The sequence below is a fragment of the Electrona antarctica genome (assembly GCF_951216825.1).
Source record: "Electrona antarctica genome assembly, chromosome: 10".
Lineage (NCBI taxonomy): Eukaryota > Metazoa > Chordata > Actinopteri > Myctophiformes > Myctophidae > Electrona > Electrona antarctica.
Genome location: NC_136791.1, coordinates 40,391,838 through 40,411,976, shown reverse-complemented (window position 1 = coordinate 40,411,976; position 20,139 = coordinate 40,391,838). Strand labels below are relative to the sequence as shown.

The window sequence follows — 20,139 nt, the reverse complement described above, 5'->3', positions numbered from 1 at the left end:
ACCTACTGGGAAAAAGTGGATAATGCATCACTGTCATAGGGAGACATGGCCATGCACAAACTAGCAGTAAAGTATATCATCTCATAGTACAAAGGAATGTGAGCTGCATAGTGCATATCCAAAAGAGGCCTTTTTTATTTCTTACATTTTTACAAGATTTATATATATAATGATATATAGGAGAGAGAGAGACACAAGGAAACTCAGATATGCCTCTGATTGGCTGGGCTGTGGTTGTTCTAATAACTCATTGTTGTTCAGTTCAATTACATTTATTTTTTGTTTTAAGGGTCGCTCCTCAAGAAAGAACTTTTCAATATCTGTGCCCGGAGACATTAGATATCTATCTAATCGCCTAGCTACTGCAAAACCATCCTTCTAACGAGTCTCTCTCTCCCCCTCTTTATCTCTCTCTGTTTGTCCTTGTCCAGGTGGAGGCGGAGAGCCAGGAGCTGGTGGACGGCTCGCTCATCGACCTGTGCGGGGCCACGCTGCTGTGGCGCACGGCCGAGGGCCTGTCCCGCACGCCCACCCTGAAGCACCTGGAGGCCCTGCGCCAGGAGATCAACGCGGCCCGGCCCCAGTGCCCCGTGGGCTTCAACACGCTGGCCTTCCCCTCCATGCGCCGCAAGGACACGCCCGACGAGAAGCAGCCCTGGGTGTACCTGTACTGTGGCCACGTGCACGGCTACCACAACTGGGGCAACCACAGGGAGGAGCGGGAGGGCCGCGAGGGCCGCCACCGCGAGTGCCCCATGTGTCGCACCAAGGGACCGTACGTGCCGCTGTGGCTGGGCTGCGAGGCCGGCTTCTACCTGGACGCCGCGCCGCCCACGCACGCCTTCAGCCCGTGCGGCCACGTGTGCTCAGAGAAGACGGCGGGCTTCTGGAGCCAGATCCCTCTGCCGCACGGCACGCACACCTTCCATGCAGCCTGCCCCTTCTGTGCCCAGCAGCTGAGTGGGGAGCAGGGCTTTATCAGACTCATCTTCCAGGGACCCCTAGACTAGGACAAGTCCAGGTCCAGGAGGGGAGGGGAACAACTTTGGGTGGGGATGGGGGAAGGGGGGAAGGTCATGGCTGGGGTTTGCTGTTTGGAACGGATGATTCACCAAGCAGAGGAATGTCGCTCCCTGTTTTATTTTGATTATTCTCTCCCTTTTACTTTTCTGTTCTTTTGTAAGCATTATTTTTTACTGTTCTCTCTCTTTCTGCTTCTCATTTTTAAGTGACCTTTATATTGCTTTTTCACAAAATGAAAAGAACAAAAGATTTCTATATTTTCATGTGAAAACCAGAGACACAAAAAAAAGGCTTCAACAAAATACAAAGAACACTGCTGACTGGGTGAAGATTTTATGTTGTTTTTTTTGTGTTGTTGGCAACGGACATTTGACAAACAGTATTTATCTATACTACTAACATATACCGTAATGCAAAACTACGGTTTTATTCACCCTTATTGTTGCAATATATACATGTGTATACAGTTCATCTAATAAGAGCTAACTTAAACAATGATGTTTATTTATGGCCCACAAATCATCGTCTCATCCTTTATTTTCCCCACCATTTTCCAAGATTCTCACCTAAGGTTCTCTGTCATTCAAATATGCCTAACTTCAATACTCTCGGGTTCTGTGTCTACTTGGCACCTATTTCCTACGCTACCAGCACTAAACAGACATTTGTGGAAAGTAGTTTAATAGCTGTTGTTTCTAAATCCTTTTTAGAAATGCAATGCTCAGCGCTGGCACTGTGAACGATAAAAACATGCTTCCCCTGCCAGCGAGTGAAAAATGGGCCTTAACGTCAGTGGTTCTCAAACATTTTCACATCAAGGACCCTCAAAGTAATACGATCTTGGCCCACATCTTAAAATATTTTGTGCCAGGAATCACCAAAAGAGTAGAGTTGTGTTTTTAATTTTCCAAATAAAAAATAATAATTTTGGATTATAACATGGTTAATTAAACTGCTTTTGATGCTGTATTAACCAATTTGGCTAGGGATCCCCTGGGTCTCCCTCAAGGACCCCTGGACCCCACTTAGACTAGAGGACTATTGGTTTATGCACCCCCCCCCCCCCCCCCCCCCCAACAATGTTTTGTTGTCTGATTGTAGCATTGTCCTCTCATATTTATACCTCTAGACTATCTGTCTGGTGTGCTCTCACTTTGCGTAGCTGTAATGTGTGTATTAACGAGTTCCTCTTTTCTCTCCATAACGCATTACTGCATCCTCACACATTCAAAGCAATAGAATTTAAAAAGGAGATGCCCTCTGGCATTATGGGAAATCAACCTCACACATTCAAAGCAATAGAGTTTAAAAAGGAGATGCCCTCTGGCATTATGGGAAATCAACCTCACACATTCAAAGCAATAGAGTTTAAAAAGGAGATGCCCTCTGGCATTATGGGAAATCAACCTCACACATTCAAAGCAATAGAATTTAAAAAGGAGATGCCTTCTGGCATTATGGGAAATTGAGTCCTCTGAGTATGTAACCAGTTGGGTGGAATGAGCTTCCCGTTCCCTCCCTTTAGGTGCAGGTCTGACACCTACAAGGCCAAGTATGAGGTTTGTGTGGACGTGCAGCTTACTTTCTCTCAGCTCTAAGACTAGATTTGCACCTAATGTCACACAAAACACACACACACACACACACACACACACACACACACACACACACACACACACACACACACACACACACACACACACACACACACACACACTCACACACCGACCTATAGTAAATGTCCTAGCAAGTGAACTTTCAACACACTCCACACTCATGAGTGGCTAGGTTCTGTTCCTATGATAATGTGTATGTATCTTGGAGTTCACCCAACCTGTGGCTTGTAAGGTAGTTATACCTTTGTACAAAATGCACTCTTCAGTTGTACTTCCAAGTGTGTATTCTCATTTATTTGAGATGCAGTGCTATAGTACAATTAATTCCAGAATGTTTAGACGAAAGCAGGAAAGAATAACAAATTCAAAATATAATTATTATTGTGACTTGTGATTTACTTAATGGCTAACTGTCTGAACTGACGGACCCCATAATGACAGACCTCACCCATTTGGTACTCCCGGAAGGTTAAAACACAGTCAAGTACAAACAAATACGTGTGGACAATTATTGTTAATTCATACTCATAACATGTAGGCTGTTGATTTGTTGAATGTCCAATATGCTTATTTAATTTTGCGATTTCATGGCCAATTGCTTCCACAGTATTTCCCCTGCAATTTGTTTCTGGGAATTATACTGACCTAAGTCAGGGTCTTTGCGTTCACATATTAAATCCATATCTGGCATGAAGATGTGACATTCAGAAGAGGAAAACTTGAAACCCTACCCATGAAACACACTAACCACATTAAAACTATTTAAAGACAGTTTAGATATGAATATATTGTGCAAGAGGAAAATTCTGCTTATTAAGAAGACGGTCAAGTCATGTCAGTTATTCCAAAGTGTGTTTAACACAAAAATATTAAATGCACACCTGTGTCGCCTTTTGGCACATGGAGTGCATGGAGCAAACAATGGGTGAAAATATATCAGGGTCCACGTAACATTTTGTTTCTGACAAACACCTAAAAGAGATCTAAACTTCAATAAAGTACTGTGATTTTCTTGTCATTTGTTTTCAGTGTAGTGTTGTGTGGAGACTAATATATTTTCAAAAGCGCTAGTATGGTAAATAAAGTGCACAAAGAAAAAGATTAAACTAAAACTACAAGAAGCAATGGAAACGGAACAGAAAATGATATAAATCACTATGAAATGGCACCACATTCTGTACTGTGTGTGTGTGTGTGTGTGTGTGTGTGTGTGTATGTAGGGAGGGGGACTTAATTGGTAACACCATCCATAGCAGCAATAAATAAGACATAAATCCTGAATGTTGAATTCAAAAGAGCACTTGGGATTTTACTGTCCACAGACTGCCGGTAAGTTGGTCATCATGTCTTGTGCAGAATTCAGAGTCCCGCTACCCTGTGTGTACACGCAACATATTCTTCACAATAGTTCTGGTATATCCACTAATGACCACATATACAACCAAGTAAGTCAAAATATGATACACAACCTACCTTGAGACCCTTTGAAAGCCATGCAGTTCAGATGTTCAAGTAGCGACTCGAGAATATTGTTCAAGGATCATGTATGAGTTTTGGTTCTGAACCAGGTCATTGACTAAATCTTATACTGTAGGTGTGTGTGTGTGTGTGTGCGCTGTGCGTAATGTGTATCTTTCTAATTTATGTTTTTTTTTTTTTTTTTTAAGTATAGCCTACTCTATGAAATGAATGTATGTATACAGTATTCTGTGTGTGTGTTCACCGTCCATCTCTACTGTCTATGAGTTCTCAACTTCTCTCTACAAAATAAACACAAATACATTCTCATTGATAATAAGTAATAACCCCACCAATGTTCTGACTGCAACACATTCAAACCTCAGGGAGAAAATGAAAAAGACTTGCAAACAAACAGCCACCTATCAGCCTGTTATGTTACCACACACACACACACACACACACAGCTATGGTCTTCTGACAATACCTCACCAGTAAAGGTCTGTCTTTTAAATTTGTGTGTTTTAACTCTATGCCCATAGCTGATAAAATCCACTCTGAGCTAACCAGAGAGATTTGTCTAAGCATGTCTACCACTCTACAGTGGGGGAAATTTGTGAGAAAGGGCTTTACTCTTGTTGTCTCTATGTGATCTTGCTTCACAAAGATATTGATGGTTAATTCATACTTCATCGTACAGTCATGAAGTTGCTTTCCCGGCCTAAATAAAAGATTTTTGATAAGCGATACATTTGTACGATGAAATATAAATTAACCTTTCCTCCTCTAGAGCTCCGCTCCCATGCTGCAGTGTCCTTTTCAAAGGCAAAAAGCTGAGAATGTTTCAAGTAGGACTAAATGTTTTGGGGGGTTTTGTACCAACTTTAAACAATAAAGTTTAAAAAAAGATGTTGTGTTCTATTGGTTTCATTGGTGTGAGATGGGTCTATTTTAACTGAGTTCTTTCCAAATCAGGGATGCGGATCACTGCAAAAGAGAGAAAAGTCTTATACTTTGACATTGTTTTAGTCTCATTGACTTTGCACTAATGTGATGTTTAAATGAAAGCAGTGAGGCAGTCCATTCTAAAACATGTTCTAATCCTTGTGCTTTTGTAAAAATGGCTACTTTGCAGACCAATAAACTTTTCAACTTGGAATCGGTTTGTGTTCAATGCCTTTCCTTCTGAAAACCCTGTCAATGCCAAATCCTTGGCATGAAAGTTAAAGCATGCTCTTACATCAACAGAAATTAAGTGGACAGGTCATTTGTAGAGATAATTCAAATGTTTGATGAGTTTGAGTTTGATGAGTTTACTTTAATTATGCCTATTTTAAGGTATCAACAAAATAGAATATACAAAATAAAATAAAATAAAAACCTGCACACAGCCAGGCAGATTTTAATAATGTTCCAATTCAACCAGTGATGTTAGCGTTGTACAAAGGATGATTAGGCTAGTCGGGAGAGGGTCCAAAAGTCGTGAGAATAATGTTGCATTTGACAATACCGGTATATTTAATATGTTTTATTATGATTGCATTACTTTTCTTGCGCAGTGGACATCCTATCCAGCAGGTGTCAGTGGTGGACGTCCAACGTGCGAAAAGGAAAGGGCACTAGGGAAGAAATCAGAAGAAGAAGGAGGCTCAGATGTTATGTGGTTGTTTTGTTTATATGGCTATGGAACAAACAAGCAAGCAGAATATTTTCATCCATTCCAAACTGTTGTTCCTAAACGGCAATCTGGAATATAAATGCTGCCATTGATTTACAACTTGGACGAGGTAAAGCACCTTTTCTTGGAAGCAACCACTGCCAACCAGGGAAGAAAGGTCTGTCTGGCGTGTAGTAGTTGATCCTCCAGATAGAATGTCTGAGATACAGCTGCTAAGAGCGCTCGTCACTGAACGACTTGCCGTGGCTGCTGATGAGATCTTTGGGCTTGTTGAACAAACCATCGCGGAGTTTCGAGAGGAAGTTGGTCGGTCGAAGAGTGAGATAATCGAGTTACGAGAGGAACTGAATTCACTGAAAACGGATATGTGCACAGCAGGTTTGTATTTACACACACACACACACACACACACACACACACACACTGAATTTACATTCAAGTCTGACTCTGACAGAAGTTCACACACACACACACACACACACACACACACACACACACACACACACACACACACACACACACAGACACACACAGTCACAGTCACACACACAGTCACACACACACAAATAAATAACCTTTTGGTATACTATGTATATTCAATTTCAGTTGTAAGACTAAAGACTGAACCCATCCCTCTCAGACTAGCAACCATTACTTGTGTTAGACAAAGGATTTTTGCAAGGCAAACCTGGGTGGGTAGAAACATAGTGGAAAAGCAAGGAGACAGAAGTCGGAAGCCTTATTTATACTTTGTCATATGACCATGTCAGCCGCCCAAAATCACAGATTTTCAACTAAAAATGCAATGCCAAGCTAGTTGAACAACTGCTATTCTTGCCAAATTGCCAATCAACAAAATCCCACAACAAAGTTTAAAAAAACGATAATAAACTAATGCCAATAACTCAACAAAACAACAAATCAACAAAATCCCACAACAAAGTTTAAAAAAACGATAATAAACTAATGCCAATAACTCTATTTCTTATCAGAGCCAAACCAAGACCGCAACGCAGATGGCCTGTTTCCACTTCAAAACAAGAGCAAACGTCACCAACGTCAATCGCAGATCAAAGAGGATGTAATGGAAGTCATCACCCCAACACTTGAGGATGAGGCATCACATAGCATGCATAGTCCTCATGACCAACCAGTAGTAACTGCTGACAATCAGGCGCCATCTTCGGACTGTCCCATCGTCGCACTTATTAACAAAGAAGCCGATAAGTGGATTCCCTGCTTGGAAGAGCATCAGGTGGGTCACATACTCCAAGAACAGATCAAAGAGGAAGTAAAGGAAGTCACTATCTCAAGAATTGAAGATGAGGCATACCCTAGCATGAATATTCATTATGACCAGTCAGTCGTAACTGCTGACAATCAGGCCCTCTCTTCAGACTATTCCAACACTGCACTTGGATATCAGCTGGTTTCGAGTCCACTGCATCAAAGTCAAACTGGCTCTTATGAAGCTGACAGTTCTGTTCCTGTGTCCTTTGAATATCATATATCCGCCAACTTGTCCGTGGATACCATTTGTAACGTGTGCGGAAAGCGCTGTGGGTCCAAAAATGTTTTAACTGGTCATCTACAACAAACACACCCAGAAGTCAAGTTCTGCCATGTGTGCTGTGCTTGTTTTATGAAGGACGTTGAGCTCATAAGACACATGGAGGGGAAACATGAGGGGGAGAAACCGTTCCAGTGCCACGAATGTGGCAAGGCATTTCTGCGTAGAGACAACTTGGTTATGCACCTAAGGGTTCACTCAGGAGAGAAGCCCTTTGGGTGTCCTTTCTGTGGGAAATCATTTGCTCAAAGCTCATATCTTGCCATACATAAGAGAATCCACACTGGTGAAAACAGGCCATATCGTTGTACAGTGTGTGGTAAATGTTATAGCAAAAGCGCAGGTGCAAATAATTGTTTGCAAGAGCACAGAAGTAGAAATGGCATGTAGCTGGAGGTATTGTGGAACAACATTGCTTTTACAGGCTATATTGATATTATTTCTTTACCTTACTTCTTACCTGTGCCAATACATACCTGCCTATCTGCTATCCATGTGTCACGGTTACTGCTGTTGCTGCTATGATTTGTATTTCAGCATCATTGAAACGGCACCATCGAGAGCATCCTGTCGGCCACTGTCACCTCCTAGTATGAACAGAAAGAGAGCGGTACGGACGGCCCAGGGCGAGAACAAGATGTAAGTTGAGCAGGCTCTCGGTTCCGAACTCACCAAAATCTGTACTTGGCTTACCGATAATAACAAACTCTCACTACACCTTGGTAAAACAAACATTCCCTCAGCAAGGTTGATGTAAATGATTTCAAGATGAAAGTCGATGACATAGTAATCTCCAGCAAAACAAGAGATTACATATTTGGGTTGTATTCTTAACAACAAGCTGACACGTTTTCACCTGGCAACAAAGGTGATCAAAAAAGTAAATCAAATAACAAGATTCCTGGGCAGAATTTCCTCTTTTGTCAACAAACGTGCTTTCAGGACTCTAGCTGGAGCCCTAATTTAGCCCTCCTTTGACTATGCCTGCACCTCTTCGTTCTGAGAGTGACATTGAGACAATGTCACTAAAAACTAAGCTCCAAACCTCCCATGAGCCATCTCTTTGCAACCCATTTTGATAGTGTAGGTTGGCTCTGAGTAGAAGACAGAGTGAAGCAATGATTTTGGGATTTGGCATTTAAAATTGTAAATGCAGCTTTGCCCTCTATGCCCTCAGTACCCGCATACCTGACTAACTACTTCAGTGAGCGACACCCACAGCTACAATACTAGAGGGAGCGAGAACAATGATCCCTCAAAAATGGAAATCACTGGCGTCCTTTAAAACATGGGTTCCAAACCTTTCAGTTCGACCCCAAAATAATGCTGCCATTGACTCGCGACCCCAACCTAACCCCGGAGGTCATTTTATGCACATAAACATGCATGTTTGGTGCTCAACCATTACATGTAAATGTAATTAAAGTAATTAATTTTAAGGTTTTGTAACGGTTATGGTTAAAATGTATTTGTAATCCTTTTACATTATATTTTACTCATTCTGTTGAATTCTATTCAGATGTGTAAAATATTTTTGATGACCAAAAATATTTTCGCGACCCCACCGTCAGTGTCACGCGACACCAACTTTGGGAACCTCTCCTTTAAAATTGGCAAGGCAAGGGAGAGGAAATGATTGTTCCTCCCTTAGTCAAGTGACTAAGTGCCACCTCTTTATTATAACCCCTTCCTTTTATGTTTTATTATTCTTTTTAATTATTACTTTTTATGATTTGAATTTTGTTATTTTTCACGTCATGATTATGAATGATTATGAATTGAATACCCAGGACCTGAATGGAAACAGCAAGGACTTTTTTCGGTGATATCCTTTTGGTTTTGGACCAAGTGTTTGACTGTACCTGGGAGTCGGTACCGTTTACATTTAATTTCTGCCAATAAATAAGGTTGAACTTTACTTCTTGTGTACAGGTCCATATTTAAGTGTAAAACATATTTTTGTTTGGCTTCCTTCAGACAATGCAGCAGCATAGATAACATAACATTCAAAACAACAAAAACAAGCACAGCAAACAAAGAGATAGAAAAAAAGTGCAAGAAAGAGCAATCAAAGAGTAAAAATCACACCTGTGTGAAGTGAGTGGTGCAACTCCGTGTGGGGGGGAGGCGCCCCACGTCCGAAGTGATTGAGAAATGACAGTTACCGTGCGGGGGTCCCTCTACTGTACTGTACTGTACTGTAACACCCCAAATCATCATATATACTGTTAATATGTCTGTGTGTGTGTGTGTTAGGCTGCGCAACAGTGACATTTGGTTGTGAAAACCAACCAAACAGACAGACCCAGCCAGCCAGGGACCCAGGCAGGGACAAACATAGCTGTCTTATGAGTGGTTGCACGGTTGCACCACAAAAAAATAGTAACATACGAAATGATTTGTTTTTTAAAATGTTTAAAAATATATATATATATATATTAAAAAAGAAAGAAAAATAGTAACATATGTGCATGTTTTCTCTGTAGTAGAAAAGTTATGTTTTCCGTAAAGTTTCAGTATGTTATTTAGCACACCCAATGGTAACGGAATCCATTGAAAAATCTCATCTATCTATTATTTGGGGTTCCAACCATATACTGACACCATTACCCGGTCAGTGGTGGCGAGCAGCCGCCTGATCCTAGTGACTGCCTCATTTCTTCTTTTTCGCTCGCGGTCTCGTGCAGTCCAAATACCAGCTTGCGGCCCACTCGGGGGGGTCCGAAGCCCACGGGGTACCGTACATGTCCCCTGTGTCCCCCCCCATCGAAAATATGTATATGCATGAGAATCAGAATCAATCTTTATTTGTCACATCACATTACAACTAGTATGCCTATGAGTATGAATCGGCTCCATACTGGAGTTGGACCTTAACTCTGAACCGTACACTAGTAAATGACCTAATTGGGGTTTCTTATTCATCATGGCTTCTAGTTCCCACCTGATGTCATTTGGGAGTTCAGACTGGTCCATATTGTACTGAATCACTGCTAGCTTGCATAATGTCTTCAGACTAGGACTCAAGTCTAAGATAAACAGGTCATCGGGGGGGTTGGAGTCTTTCTGTCCTCTAAAGATGATGATACGATGTCCCACAATGCAACAACACATGTTGTACATTGTATTCTGACCTTTCCCCATGGTCTCCACCTTCTTCCAGGAGAAGGTAAGTGGATTGAATTTCCACAGATCATTTAAGGGATTACCTGTAGTGTTGGAGCCACCAAATATGTACAGCTCTCCATTGTAGGTAAAGGCTAAATGACCCGAGCGTTCTTCTGGAAGAGGCTGTGCAGTTATGTTCATCCAGCTGTTAGTCTCTGTGTCAAACACACTGATGTTGTTGCCCCTAAATACAAATATCTCTGACCCGATGATGGTGGCGGTGGTGTCATACTGAAGGTGGAGGAGTGGAGGAGTTCCTACAAATGTAATTAAAGACCAGACCATTGTGGTGGTGTCCAACTTGTAGATGTCATTGTATACAGTCAGATTGTTGTAGCCTCCATGGATAAATATGACTTTCCTCAAAACACAGGCTGAGTGGTACCACAATAACCACATCCCCTCAGGAATATTCCCAGAAACCCTTGGCTTGAACCATGTGTGGGCGTCAACATCATATGCATAAAGCACGTTGGAGTACGTCCTTGTGCAGTAGATATATCCTCCCCAGATGTAGGCAATATCTCCTACCAGCACAGCTGTGTGGCCGTGGTGCTTGGAGGGAACCTCAATGTGACGTTCTTCTCTCCCAGGTGTGACAGGAGGCAACGTCCTCCAGTGTAAAGACACTGTGTTGAAGACATGCACTTCGATGTAATCTGTTAAATTTATCCTATCGTCCCCTCCAAAGAAGTACACTTTGTGTTCCACTGTGACAGCAGCAAAGTGTCCTTGAGGTCCTCTGTCCAGAGTCACACTCCACCTCAACATTTCTACACAAGACAAAGAGAGCAATGCATGGAAACTGATGTTGCTCTCTGGAGGATGGCAGTTGTTTCACCTCTTATATATAGGCATAAAGCGGCTACAGATATGTTGATGACATCAGCCATGTCCAAATATGGATTTCCGCCTGGCCTAGTGGAGTTGTGCGCTCCACTGAGTGCACATTTCTAGCATGGTACAGTATGTGTGTGCATGTAATCATGTATTTGGGGCCGCATTAGGGGTGCCGAGAGAGGGATCGTCTGGGTACCTAATGTGTAATCACGTTACCCTAAACCTAACCGTAAGGCAACCTAACCAAAACCTAACCGTAAGGTACAGTAAGTGGGGAACATAGAGCTGTCCCCCGAATTCCCTAGCATCAGTCCCAGCCTTACTCATCTGTGAAGAGAAAATCCTGATCACAACCTAAGGCAGAGAGAGTAAGTAAGTTTCGGGCCGAAACATCTGTCTGATGTATTTCCCCAGGATATGATATTTTTCGACCAATCACACTTGTTTCATTCACGGAGAATGATACATAGCTTGCAGAGTTAGTTCTAGCAGATACTCGAGGGGCTCATTCAGTGCTATGCAAGTCCCACATTGCATACGCTATCGTGGCAATCAGCTGACCATTTGGGTGGGGTATTTAAGCTCACCTAAGGCTGCAATATTCCTGCATTCCTTCTGTTGCGCTCCTGGTTGTCGTTATGAGCTGTTTGCTCCCAGCACCGCCACCCCAGCACCACCGGTGCCCGGTGGGTTGCTATTGTACTGGGTGCCCATAAAGTCTCTTTACAATTATAATTTAATTTTTATCACACCTGGATTTCTTTCTGTGGGGCTATGTTAAAGGGACACTTCACCCTATTTGTAAAAAAATAAATAAAACAATGACGTTTAGAAGATTTAGAACACTTTCCTGAGGTCTTTGTGTGTAATATGTGGTTTTAGATATTTTAGATTTTAGCAGTGTCCATGATGTCAAAGCATTATGGGAATTGTAGTCCAGGAAGGAAGTGAGACCAGTGTCTGTGACATCATGGACACTGCTAAAATCTAAAATATCTAAAACCACATATTACACACATAAAGACCCTAGGAAAGTGTTCTAAATCTTCTAAACATCAAGATAATAGATGTGAGGCTATGCTTCGTGCGACTAATGGTGCCCAAATGGAGGTGTATTTCATGAGGTAAAAACAACAACTTTGAAAACCACTGAGTACAATAGAACAAGTGAGCCCAGTGTCTATGATGTCATCGACACTGGGCTCACTTCCTTCCTGGACTACAATTCCCATAATGCTTTGGTGCACTGCTCCTTGTGGATAGGGTGAGGGCTGTCTTACTAAGTAGTCCAAGGAAGCTTTGAGCAAGGACTGTCTAAAGAGGACGAGACGCGAAGACCGTACGGGCGACGCCATGTTGCTCCATGGAAGGAAAGAAACATGCGCAGTTGAGACCAAGGACAGTCTAAGATTGACGAGACGCGAAGACCGTACGGGCGACGCCATGTTGCTTATGGTGCTCCATGGAAGGAAAGAAACATGCGCAATGGGCTATATGCAGCCAACACTTCCGTTCAGCTTCCTTGGTCTCAACTGCGCATGTTTCTTTCCTTCCAAAGCAACATGGCGTCGCCCGTACGGTCTTCGCGTCTCGTCCTTCTTAGACTGTCCTTGGTTGAGACCAGGAAGTTGTACATGCACAAATTTGGGCATGTACAACTTCCTGGTCTCAACTGCGCATGTTTCTTTCCTTCCATGGAGCACCATGGAGCAACATGGCGTCGCAGGTCCAGGGGCCGCGTCGCAGGGGCCCTGTCCAGAGCCCGGGGAGAAGCCCTTTTGGGGCGGTTCTGGACAACCGTGGGTCCGACCGACTCGACACCGGGCACTGCGGCACGCGTGTGTCAAATTTGAAGTCGGTGGGGCGAACGGTTCTCGAGTTACGTGGATTACAGACAGACAGACGTACAGACAGACAGACTTGGTGCATTTATAGATAGATTATAGATTCTATTTTCTGTGACCCACATCCAGCTCAGTCCCGACCAGGCTCCTCATCTACATCAACACCTGGTCACACAGTGGTGGAAAAGTACTCAAATGTTTTACTTAAGTAGAAGTATCAATACTGCATTGTAGATGTACTCCGCAAGTAGAAGTCCCGTATTCAGAATGTACTCAAGTTAAAGTACAAAAGTATCGGCATCAAAATGAAAATTACTAAAAGTGAAAGTACTCATATTGCAGAATGTCCCGTTTCACAACTTCAAAATGTGTACAACATTTTGAAAATAGCTGATCTACAAGCTCACAATGTGTCGCATTGTGACTCATTGTGAGCTTGTCCTTCGGCTATTTTCAAATGGCCGAAATGTATAGCGCTGAAGTGGTTTCTGTATGTTTTGTAATAATAATCCAAATCTACAATGTAACTAGTAACTAAAGTTTTCTATAAATGTAGTGGAGTAAAAGTACAATATTTGCATCCGAGATGTAGTGGAGTAGAAGTAAAAGTACTGGAAATTGGAAATACTCAAGTAAAGTACAAATAAATAAGTACAGTACTAAGTAAATGTACTTAGTTATTTTCCACCACTGCTGGTCACACCGTGACACCTGGGAAGACACTTTTATTGCGACCATCTAGGTCTCAACCAACCCTGTACACTCAAGACACGCTCCATGACCAGTTCAGAATTCATTCCATGTTGATCTGACCCCCCATGCCAAAGCGCCAGCGCACCTGGTAGGCAATCGAACTGGTGACCTTTTGATCCACAGCTCCCCCCTCCTCCCATAGCCTCCTCCTCCCCCACAGCTTCTTAGTTCTTCTTCGGTTCTTCCCTCTTCTGCTTCTTCCCCCCAGGAACCATAGATCATCTATTCCAGCAGATGGCGATAGCGACAACGTTTTAGATTCGCATAACCCGGAAGCAAAAACAATTCAAAGTATTCATCGTACGCTAGAAGGTGTTGTTTTCGATATTGTGTTGTTGTTTTGTGTGCAACACACCGATCGAGATTTGATTTGAGAGCGATGTCAGGAACACAACTGCTTAGGTTGCTCATGCAGGAACGGCTGACAGCAGCCGTTGAGGAGGTCCTGGTTCTGGTTGAGAAAACCATCTCTGAATATCAGGACGAAGTTGTTCAGTCGAAGAGGGAGGTCGCCGTGCTGAAACAAGAGATAAAACAGTTGAGCACATTACAGCCTCACGTACAGATATGCAGAACAGGTATGAATGATTATTCAGCCGTTCACACCTAAAACTGCTCATTATTCGGCACAAACAAGGGACTAAATTATTTTCGCTCCTATGCCACCAAAATGTGGAACGCCCTACCAACAGTCATTAAGACATGCGAATCCCTTGACTCCTTCAAAACAGCTCTCAAAGGGCACCTACGGACGGATGCAATTCGAAACTGGCCCCCGTAAAATCTGACACCCCCCCCACTCCTTTTTCCCCTTCACTATATGTTTCTTTCCATTTTTACCTCCTTTATGATGAATTCCTGTTCTTTTTTCCCATTTTTTTTCACTCCTACAACTGGCTTTGTTAGTCTGTCTGTCTGTCTGTCTGTCTGTGCTCAAAAAATGAGCATGGTTGCTACGGTCACCCAGTTAACCTGGGTGTGATTTCATTACGTCAGACATTACGTCAGATCAGAGCTGATCAGGCTATATAAGACCTTACACCACTCAGTTCACACGGGTGTGATTTTTCTTTTTACTATATAGAAGTGTATTTGTACGTCTCTAAATGTTTTGATGATTTGAACAAGGTGGACCCTCTTGTAAACAAGTGTAATGCTTTATTGGGTCGTCCACTCACAGTTAACAGTCTTTGTATTGAGTTGTGCTTGAAATGTACTGTAATTCTGCAAACTGTTAATAAACATTTCAATCAACCAATTAATTATGCTAGGATGGGATCTGGGATGGCTCAGGGCTACTAGAGAGTAGCTCTGGTCCATAGTTCTAATGCGTTGCATTTAGAGCTATATATGGACCAGAGCTAGGTAGAGAGAGGACTTCAAGATATCATAGTCGAGGGATAAAAAACAAATCTGTGTGAATAAATTCCTTAATCCTTTACATTTCTTCACCAATGGTGTAATGGTGTGTAGTAACACACCATTACAAAAATCAGTTTCCCAGAGGAATCCTTTTTTCCCCTTTGTTTCCTCCCAATTTTTGTTTATTCAAGATTTCAGGGTATAGGCCTACAGTAAATCAAATAATGTACTTACAATATATGTGACACACCCATACAGAACATTCCAAAAGAAAATAGGCTCACCTTATGTACTTAAATACTGCACTTTATGTAGACATTCTATAGTGTATAGCCTACGCATAGTTTCATTATATAGATATTCCACTCTTAGGTTCTTAGCTTACGTATAGCTCTGGTTCATAGCCCTAATGCCCTTGCTGGGTTGCATTAAGGCTCTGCCACTCTTTTCTTCCTGCGCTCGCATGAAATGCAGACCAGCCTCTCCTCTGTTGCGGAAATATAACTAACGGTTTAATACCTACTCACCAATACAAAGGCGGCTTGTGTTATTAGAAAGCCTACTTTCCTTGGTGGACGCACTCTGAGCCCCCCACCTCACGTATAAAATGCATAGAAATTGCCAGAAAGGGATTTCTTTTACTCCATTTAATATTTTAGTTACTCCATTGCGCCCTCTACCGATATTGCCAAGAGAAAATCTATAGGCAAGATTTTTCCTTCTGGGGGAAAAAAATCAAAAAGTGCATTTTTTTGTGTGGTGGGGGGCTCAGAGTGCGTCCACTAAGGAAAGTAGGCTTTCTAATAACACAAGCCGCCATTGCATTGGTGATGGTGAGTACGTAAAACGTTCTTTATATTTCCGCAGCAGAGGAGAGGCTGGGCTGCGAGGGCAGGAAGACATCAGTCCCATAGCTCTAATGAAGGCATTAGACTAAAGGTGGCCTTACACTAGCCGATAATCGGGCATTTTTTGACGCTCGGGGGGTGCCCGACTCAATCGATCTGCTCGGGGCCGCTCAAAGCGCGATCGGGATCGGCCCGATCAACATCAAGAATGTTTGATATTTGCTCTGCCCCGCTCCGATTATCCTGTAGTGTGTGGTGCTATCAGATTTCAGATTGAAAAAAATCGGCTAGTGTAAGGCCACCTTTAGAGCTATGGACCAGAGCTAGTTTACTTTACGTATGATTCATGATGACTATTTTTATGTATTTTATGTATTACCATGTTTTCGTTGTTCTTGCTTACTGTAAATCGCTCTGGATTAAGAGCGTCTGCTAAATGCCTAAAATGAGGAATCTGTGACAGTAGCCTGATAGATTGACAGTTAGATGAAAGACTTCCTTGCTTCCACCCAGAAGCGTTAAGGACACCTTGTCAGGTTGCTTGACGTTTAACACATTCTACTAGATCACTGGAATTAGTTGTTTTTCATGGACTAATAATAGGATGTTTGTCTATTGTCTTTTTTGTTGGTAAATTACTGCATTACAGACACAGTACATGTTCATAAAAGTCAGTAATGTTTTCTTTCTCCATCAGATATCCAGTCTCCACCCGTCTCTGTGGAGGTGCATCCTTTACAACAGCTGAACCCTAGGCAGCAGCTGATGCCCAGTTATGAGGACGAGGCTCTTCAACAACAGGTTAAAGAGGAGCAGGTAACAGGTAAAACAAGCATTTAACAGCCACATTTTTTCCCTATCAGATCACTGGAATGAGTTGTGGTTTGATTGTTTGAGTGATTGAATACTTGATTGAATACTTGAATTATCAAACTTCAAACTGTACAGTCAGCAAGTACAAGTAATGCTAAAAGCATAACACAAAAAACCACGAGGGCTTGTTTCCACTGTGGTCCTATTTATGTATTCAATTCATAATCAGGACATACAAGACAAAATACATTACAAATCATCATCAATACCACGATCATTAAAAGGTATATTTTCCGAAAACACCGTGTTGGGGCTCAACTTGCTGCTGATACTTTCTGGCAAGCTAGAAGACTTGTCTAGGAGGGGCACGGTGGCACAGTCGGTAGTGCTGTCGCCTCACAGCTAGAAGATCCTGTGTTCGATTCCCGCTGGTCTCTAAAACTACCTCCCCCTGGCCAGCCAGGGTGCCTGATGGTGGGTTAAGGATCTGGTCGGAATAACGTCTTCCTTCCACGTGCTACGTCCGGCCAGGGAAATTCCCCCCCGTCAGGTGAAAAGAAGCAGCTTGGACTCCTCATGCATAGAAGGAGGCATGAGGTCAGTCCGCTGCCCCCCCCCCGGTTGGCAGAGGAAGTGTAGCGCCCAGGATTACATTAGATAATTGGCACTGGGTGAAAAAACTGGGTTGCAAAATCGTGGGATAAAAATTATATAAAAAAATAAAGAAGACTTGTCTAGGTCCTGTTAGTGTTATGGACTAATATCTTCAGGCAATACTACTTGTCAACCCGTAGGTTGACAAGTAGTAAGTTACGGATTGCCGATTTAAAGCATTTCTCTCTTATTATTATTATTTTTTTACCAGATCACTGGAATGAGTTGGTGCATTGAACTATTATAATGTCGTTCTCAGGTTTTCATTGATTGTTACATTACATCTTCATTGTCAGTAATTGTTTGCTGTCTCTGTCAGATTCCCAGCCAGTTGCTGAGGAGCTGCTTCCTTTACAACAGCTCAACAACCCTTGGCAGGAGCTGATGTCCAGTCAGGATGATGATGATACGGTTGTTCAACAGTCCCCACAAGTAAAAGAGGAACAGGTGGACTTCAGCATCATTCCAGAGTTTGTGGCCAGTCTTTCCAACTGTGTGAGAAATGGATTTCCTAGATCAGAAACAAACGGTGACAGTGAGCGGTTCCTGCCTTATACCAATGTAACTATGGCCACAAACCATGATGTTGCGCACAAAAGTAATGAGAGTGAAGGACGGAGTTTGATGATATTTGACGGTGATATTTTCAGCATGGAGCAAAAGATTTGCCGTTTTTGCCGAAAGCAGTTTCACAGAGACTCGGACCTGAAAAAGCATGTGGAAGAGAGTCACATAGGAGAGAAACCCTTCAAATGTCCTAAATGTGACAGAGAATTTGCTCGTAGAGACCAGTGGACTGTGCACTATAGAATTCACACTGGCGTAAAACCCCACTCTTGTGCTGTCTGTGGTAAATTGTTTACTCATAGCCACAGCCTTACTGCTCACATGAAAATTCACACTGGTGCCAAACCTCACTCCTGCCCTGTTTGCGGAAAATTGTTTTCTGATCGCTCAAACCGCAATGTTCACATGCGATTGCACACAGGTGTCAAACCTCACCCTTGCCTTGTCTGTGGGAAATGTTTTTCTAACACCTCAAACCTTAAGGTTCACATGAGGGGACACACAAGACAACTAAACTAATGGACGGGTACAGCACTGCTCTGTAAGAGGGTAGCTGTGTGTGTGTGTGTGTGTGTGTGTGTGTGTGTGTGTGTGTGTGTGTGTGTGTGTGTGTGTGTGTGTGTGTGTGTGTGTGTGTGTGTGTGTGTGTGTGTGTGTGTGTGTGTGTGTGTGTGTGTGTGTGTGTGTGTGTGTGTGTGTGTGTGTGTGTGTGTGTGTGTGTGTGTGTGTGTGTGTGTGTGTGTGTGTGTGCTTCTAGAGATCATCTCACAAATGGCTTTGTGAGATTTCTTCTTTTTTTCTTCAACTCATTTGAAACAACAGTATAATATTGGCAGGTGAGATTGTGGGGTTTATAAAGTTAATCTCACCTCATTTAACAACAAATACAAAATAATCATAAAAAGCACACATAATTTATTTGGCAACATAAATAATATAACTTTTTTAAATATTTAACTTGAATATTATATTAGGTCTGTGATCGTGCTGAAACCGTGCTCACATTTGGAGTCATAAATCATAAATACATCCAAGACGACTGACATCATAGATGACATCTACGATGTCCGACTCCGCATATAAAGTCTGAGATCCACACCCAGAACTATGCCTGTGTGGATCCTGATCTGACATAACTTTTATTGTCTTTACGTTTATTTTTATGGTTTACAATAGTTATTGATACAGAGTAAAATACTATTTGCACTGCTGATCATCAGATTTTTGTTGTTATCTAAAGCTGAAGGTATTCTTATGTACTTGCAATTTAAATAATTGGCAGAATAAAATATGATCTTTAACAACATGTAAAAAAGAAATCTCTTTAATCACATTCTCTTAGCTCTAGTATCCCACTTTCGGTAATTATTAGGGCTGTCAAGATTATGACATTTTACTTGACGTTTAATTGTCGCTCAAATAATTGCAATTAACGATTTCATTGTGTGTCCGTTGTTGAACATTGGAACATACTGTAAAGGCTCATACATAGTCTGGATTTTCGGTGGTGGGGTGACCACTGCTCCGGTGGTGAGGTGACCACCGGAGCTGAAATAACGTTGAGCGGTGGTGTGTACAAACAGAGAGAAGGGCTGGGGCGGTGGCGGTGGTTTGCTCTTCACCGCGGCTCGTGACGTCATGTTGTAGTTCGGTGGTCACCTCACCACCGAAAATCCAGACTATGTATGAGCCTTTAGAATAGAAATTAGTACATTTTGGTTTGCTTTTAGGTTTCATAAACAAAAGTTGCACTGGGTACATAGGACAAATAACTTACATAATTGAATAACTTTTTATACTATTGCTCTACAAGCTCAACACGCTTTTAGATCGGCTATTTCCACTATTTTTCTAAAGGTTTGAAAATTCTCAACATGAAAATAATTAGAGAAAAATGGGCTCTGCCTGGTATTCCACTACTGGTGTTCCACTACTGATGTTAATT

The 20,139-nt window shown here is 42.3% G+C and overlaps 3 protein-coding genes across 5 annotated transcripts in view; all 3 read left to right on the top strand.

The window, feature by feature from the left end:
• LOC306931716 (E3 ubiquitin-protein ligase pellino homolog 1) overlaps positions 1-4,491 on the top strand; it is a 79,852-nt gene extending 75,361 nt beyond the window's left edge. For all 3 annotated transcript variants that reach the window (XM_079513292.1, XM_079513291.1, XM_079513293.1), the window contains exon 7: positions 432-4,491. In XM_079513292.1, the coding sequence (XP_079369418.1) occupies positions 432-1,010 (579 nt within the window). In that variant the 3' untranslated portion in view covers positions 1,011-4,491. The remainder of the gene's footprint in view (positions 1-431) is intronic.
• Positions 4,492-5,712: 1,221 nt separating this feature from the next.
• Positions 5,713-9,257, top strand: LOC306931102 (uncharacterized protein). The gene is made up of 2 exons (XM_079512302.1): positions 5,713-6,153; positions 6,768-9,257. Exons 1-2 carry the CDS (start codon positions 5,970-5,972, stop codon positions 7,733-7,735), a joined length of 1,152 nt encoding a protein of 383 aa, XP_079368428.1. The 5' UTR covers positions 5,713-5,969; the 3' UTR covers positions 7,736-9,257.
• Positions 9,258-14,189: 4,932 nt separating this feature from the next.
• Positions 14,190-19,488, top strand: LOC306931272 (uncharacterized protein). The gene is made up of 3 exons (XM_079512573.1): positions 14,190-14,528; positions 16,858-16,983; positions 17,947-19,488. The coding sequence occupies exons 1-3, from the start codon at positions 14,330-14,332 to the stop codon at positions 18,711-18,713; spliced, it is 1,092 nt and encodes a 363-aa protein (XP_079368699.1). The 5' UTR covers positions 14,190-14,329; the 3' UTR covers positions 18,714-19,488.
• The last annotated feature ends 651 nt before the right edge of the window (positions 19,489-20,139 follow it).

Bases quoted from the DNA above. Each gene is read 5' to 3' on its own strand.
- LOC306931102 (XM_079512302.1), top strand. From the start codon at position 5,970: ATGTCTGAGATACAGCTGCTAAGAGCGCTCGTCACTGAACGACTTGCC. The intron at 6,154-6,767 runs GTTTGTATTTAC...ATTTCTTATCAG, and splicing joins AACGGATATGTGCACAGCAG to AGCCAAACCAAGACCGCAAC.
- LOC306931272 (XM_079512573.1), top strand. From the start codon at position 14,330: ATGTCAGGAACACAACTGCTTAGGTTGCTCATGCAGGAACGGCTGACA. The intron at 14,529-16,857 runs GTATGAATGATT...TTTCTCCATCAG, and splicing joins CGTACAGATATGCAGAACAG to ATATCCAGTCTCCACCCGTC. The intron at 16,984-17,946 runs GTAAAACAAGCA...TGTCTCTGTCAG, and splicing joins TAAAGAGGAGCAGGTAACAG to ATTCCCAGCCAGTTGCTGAG.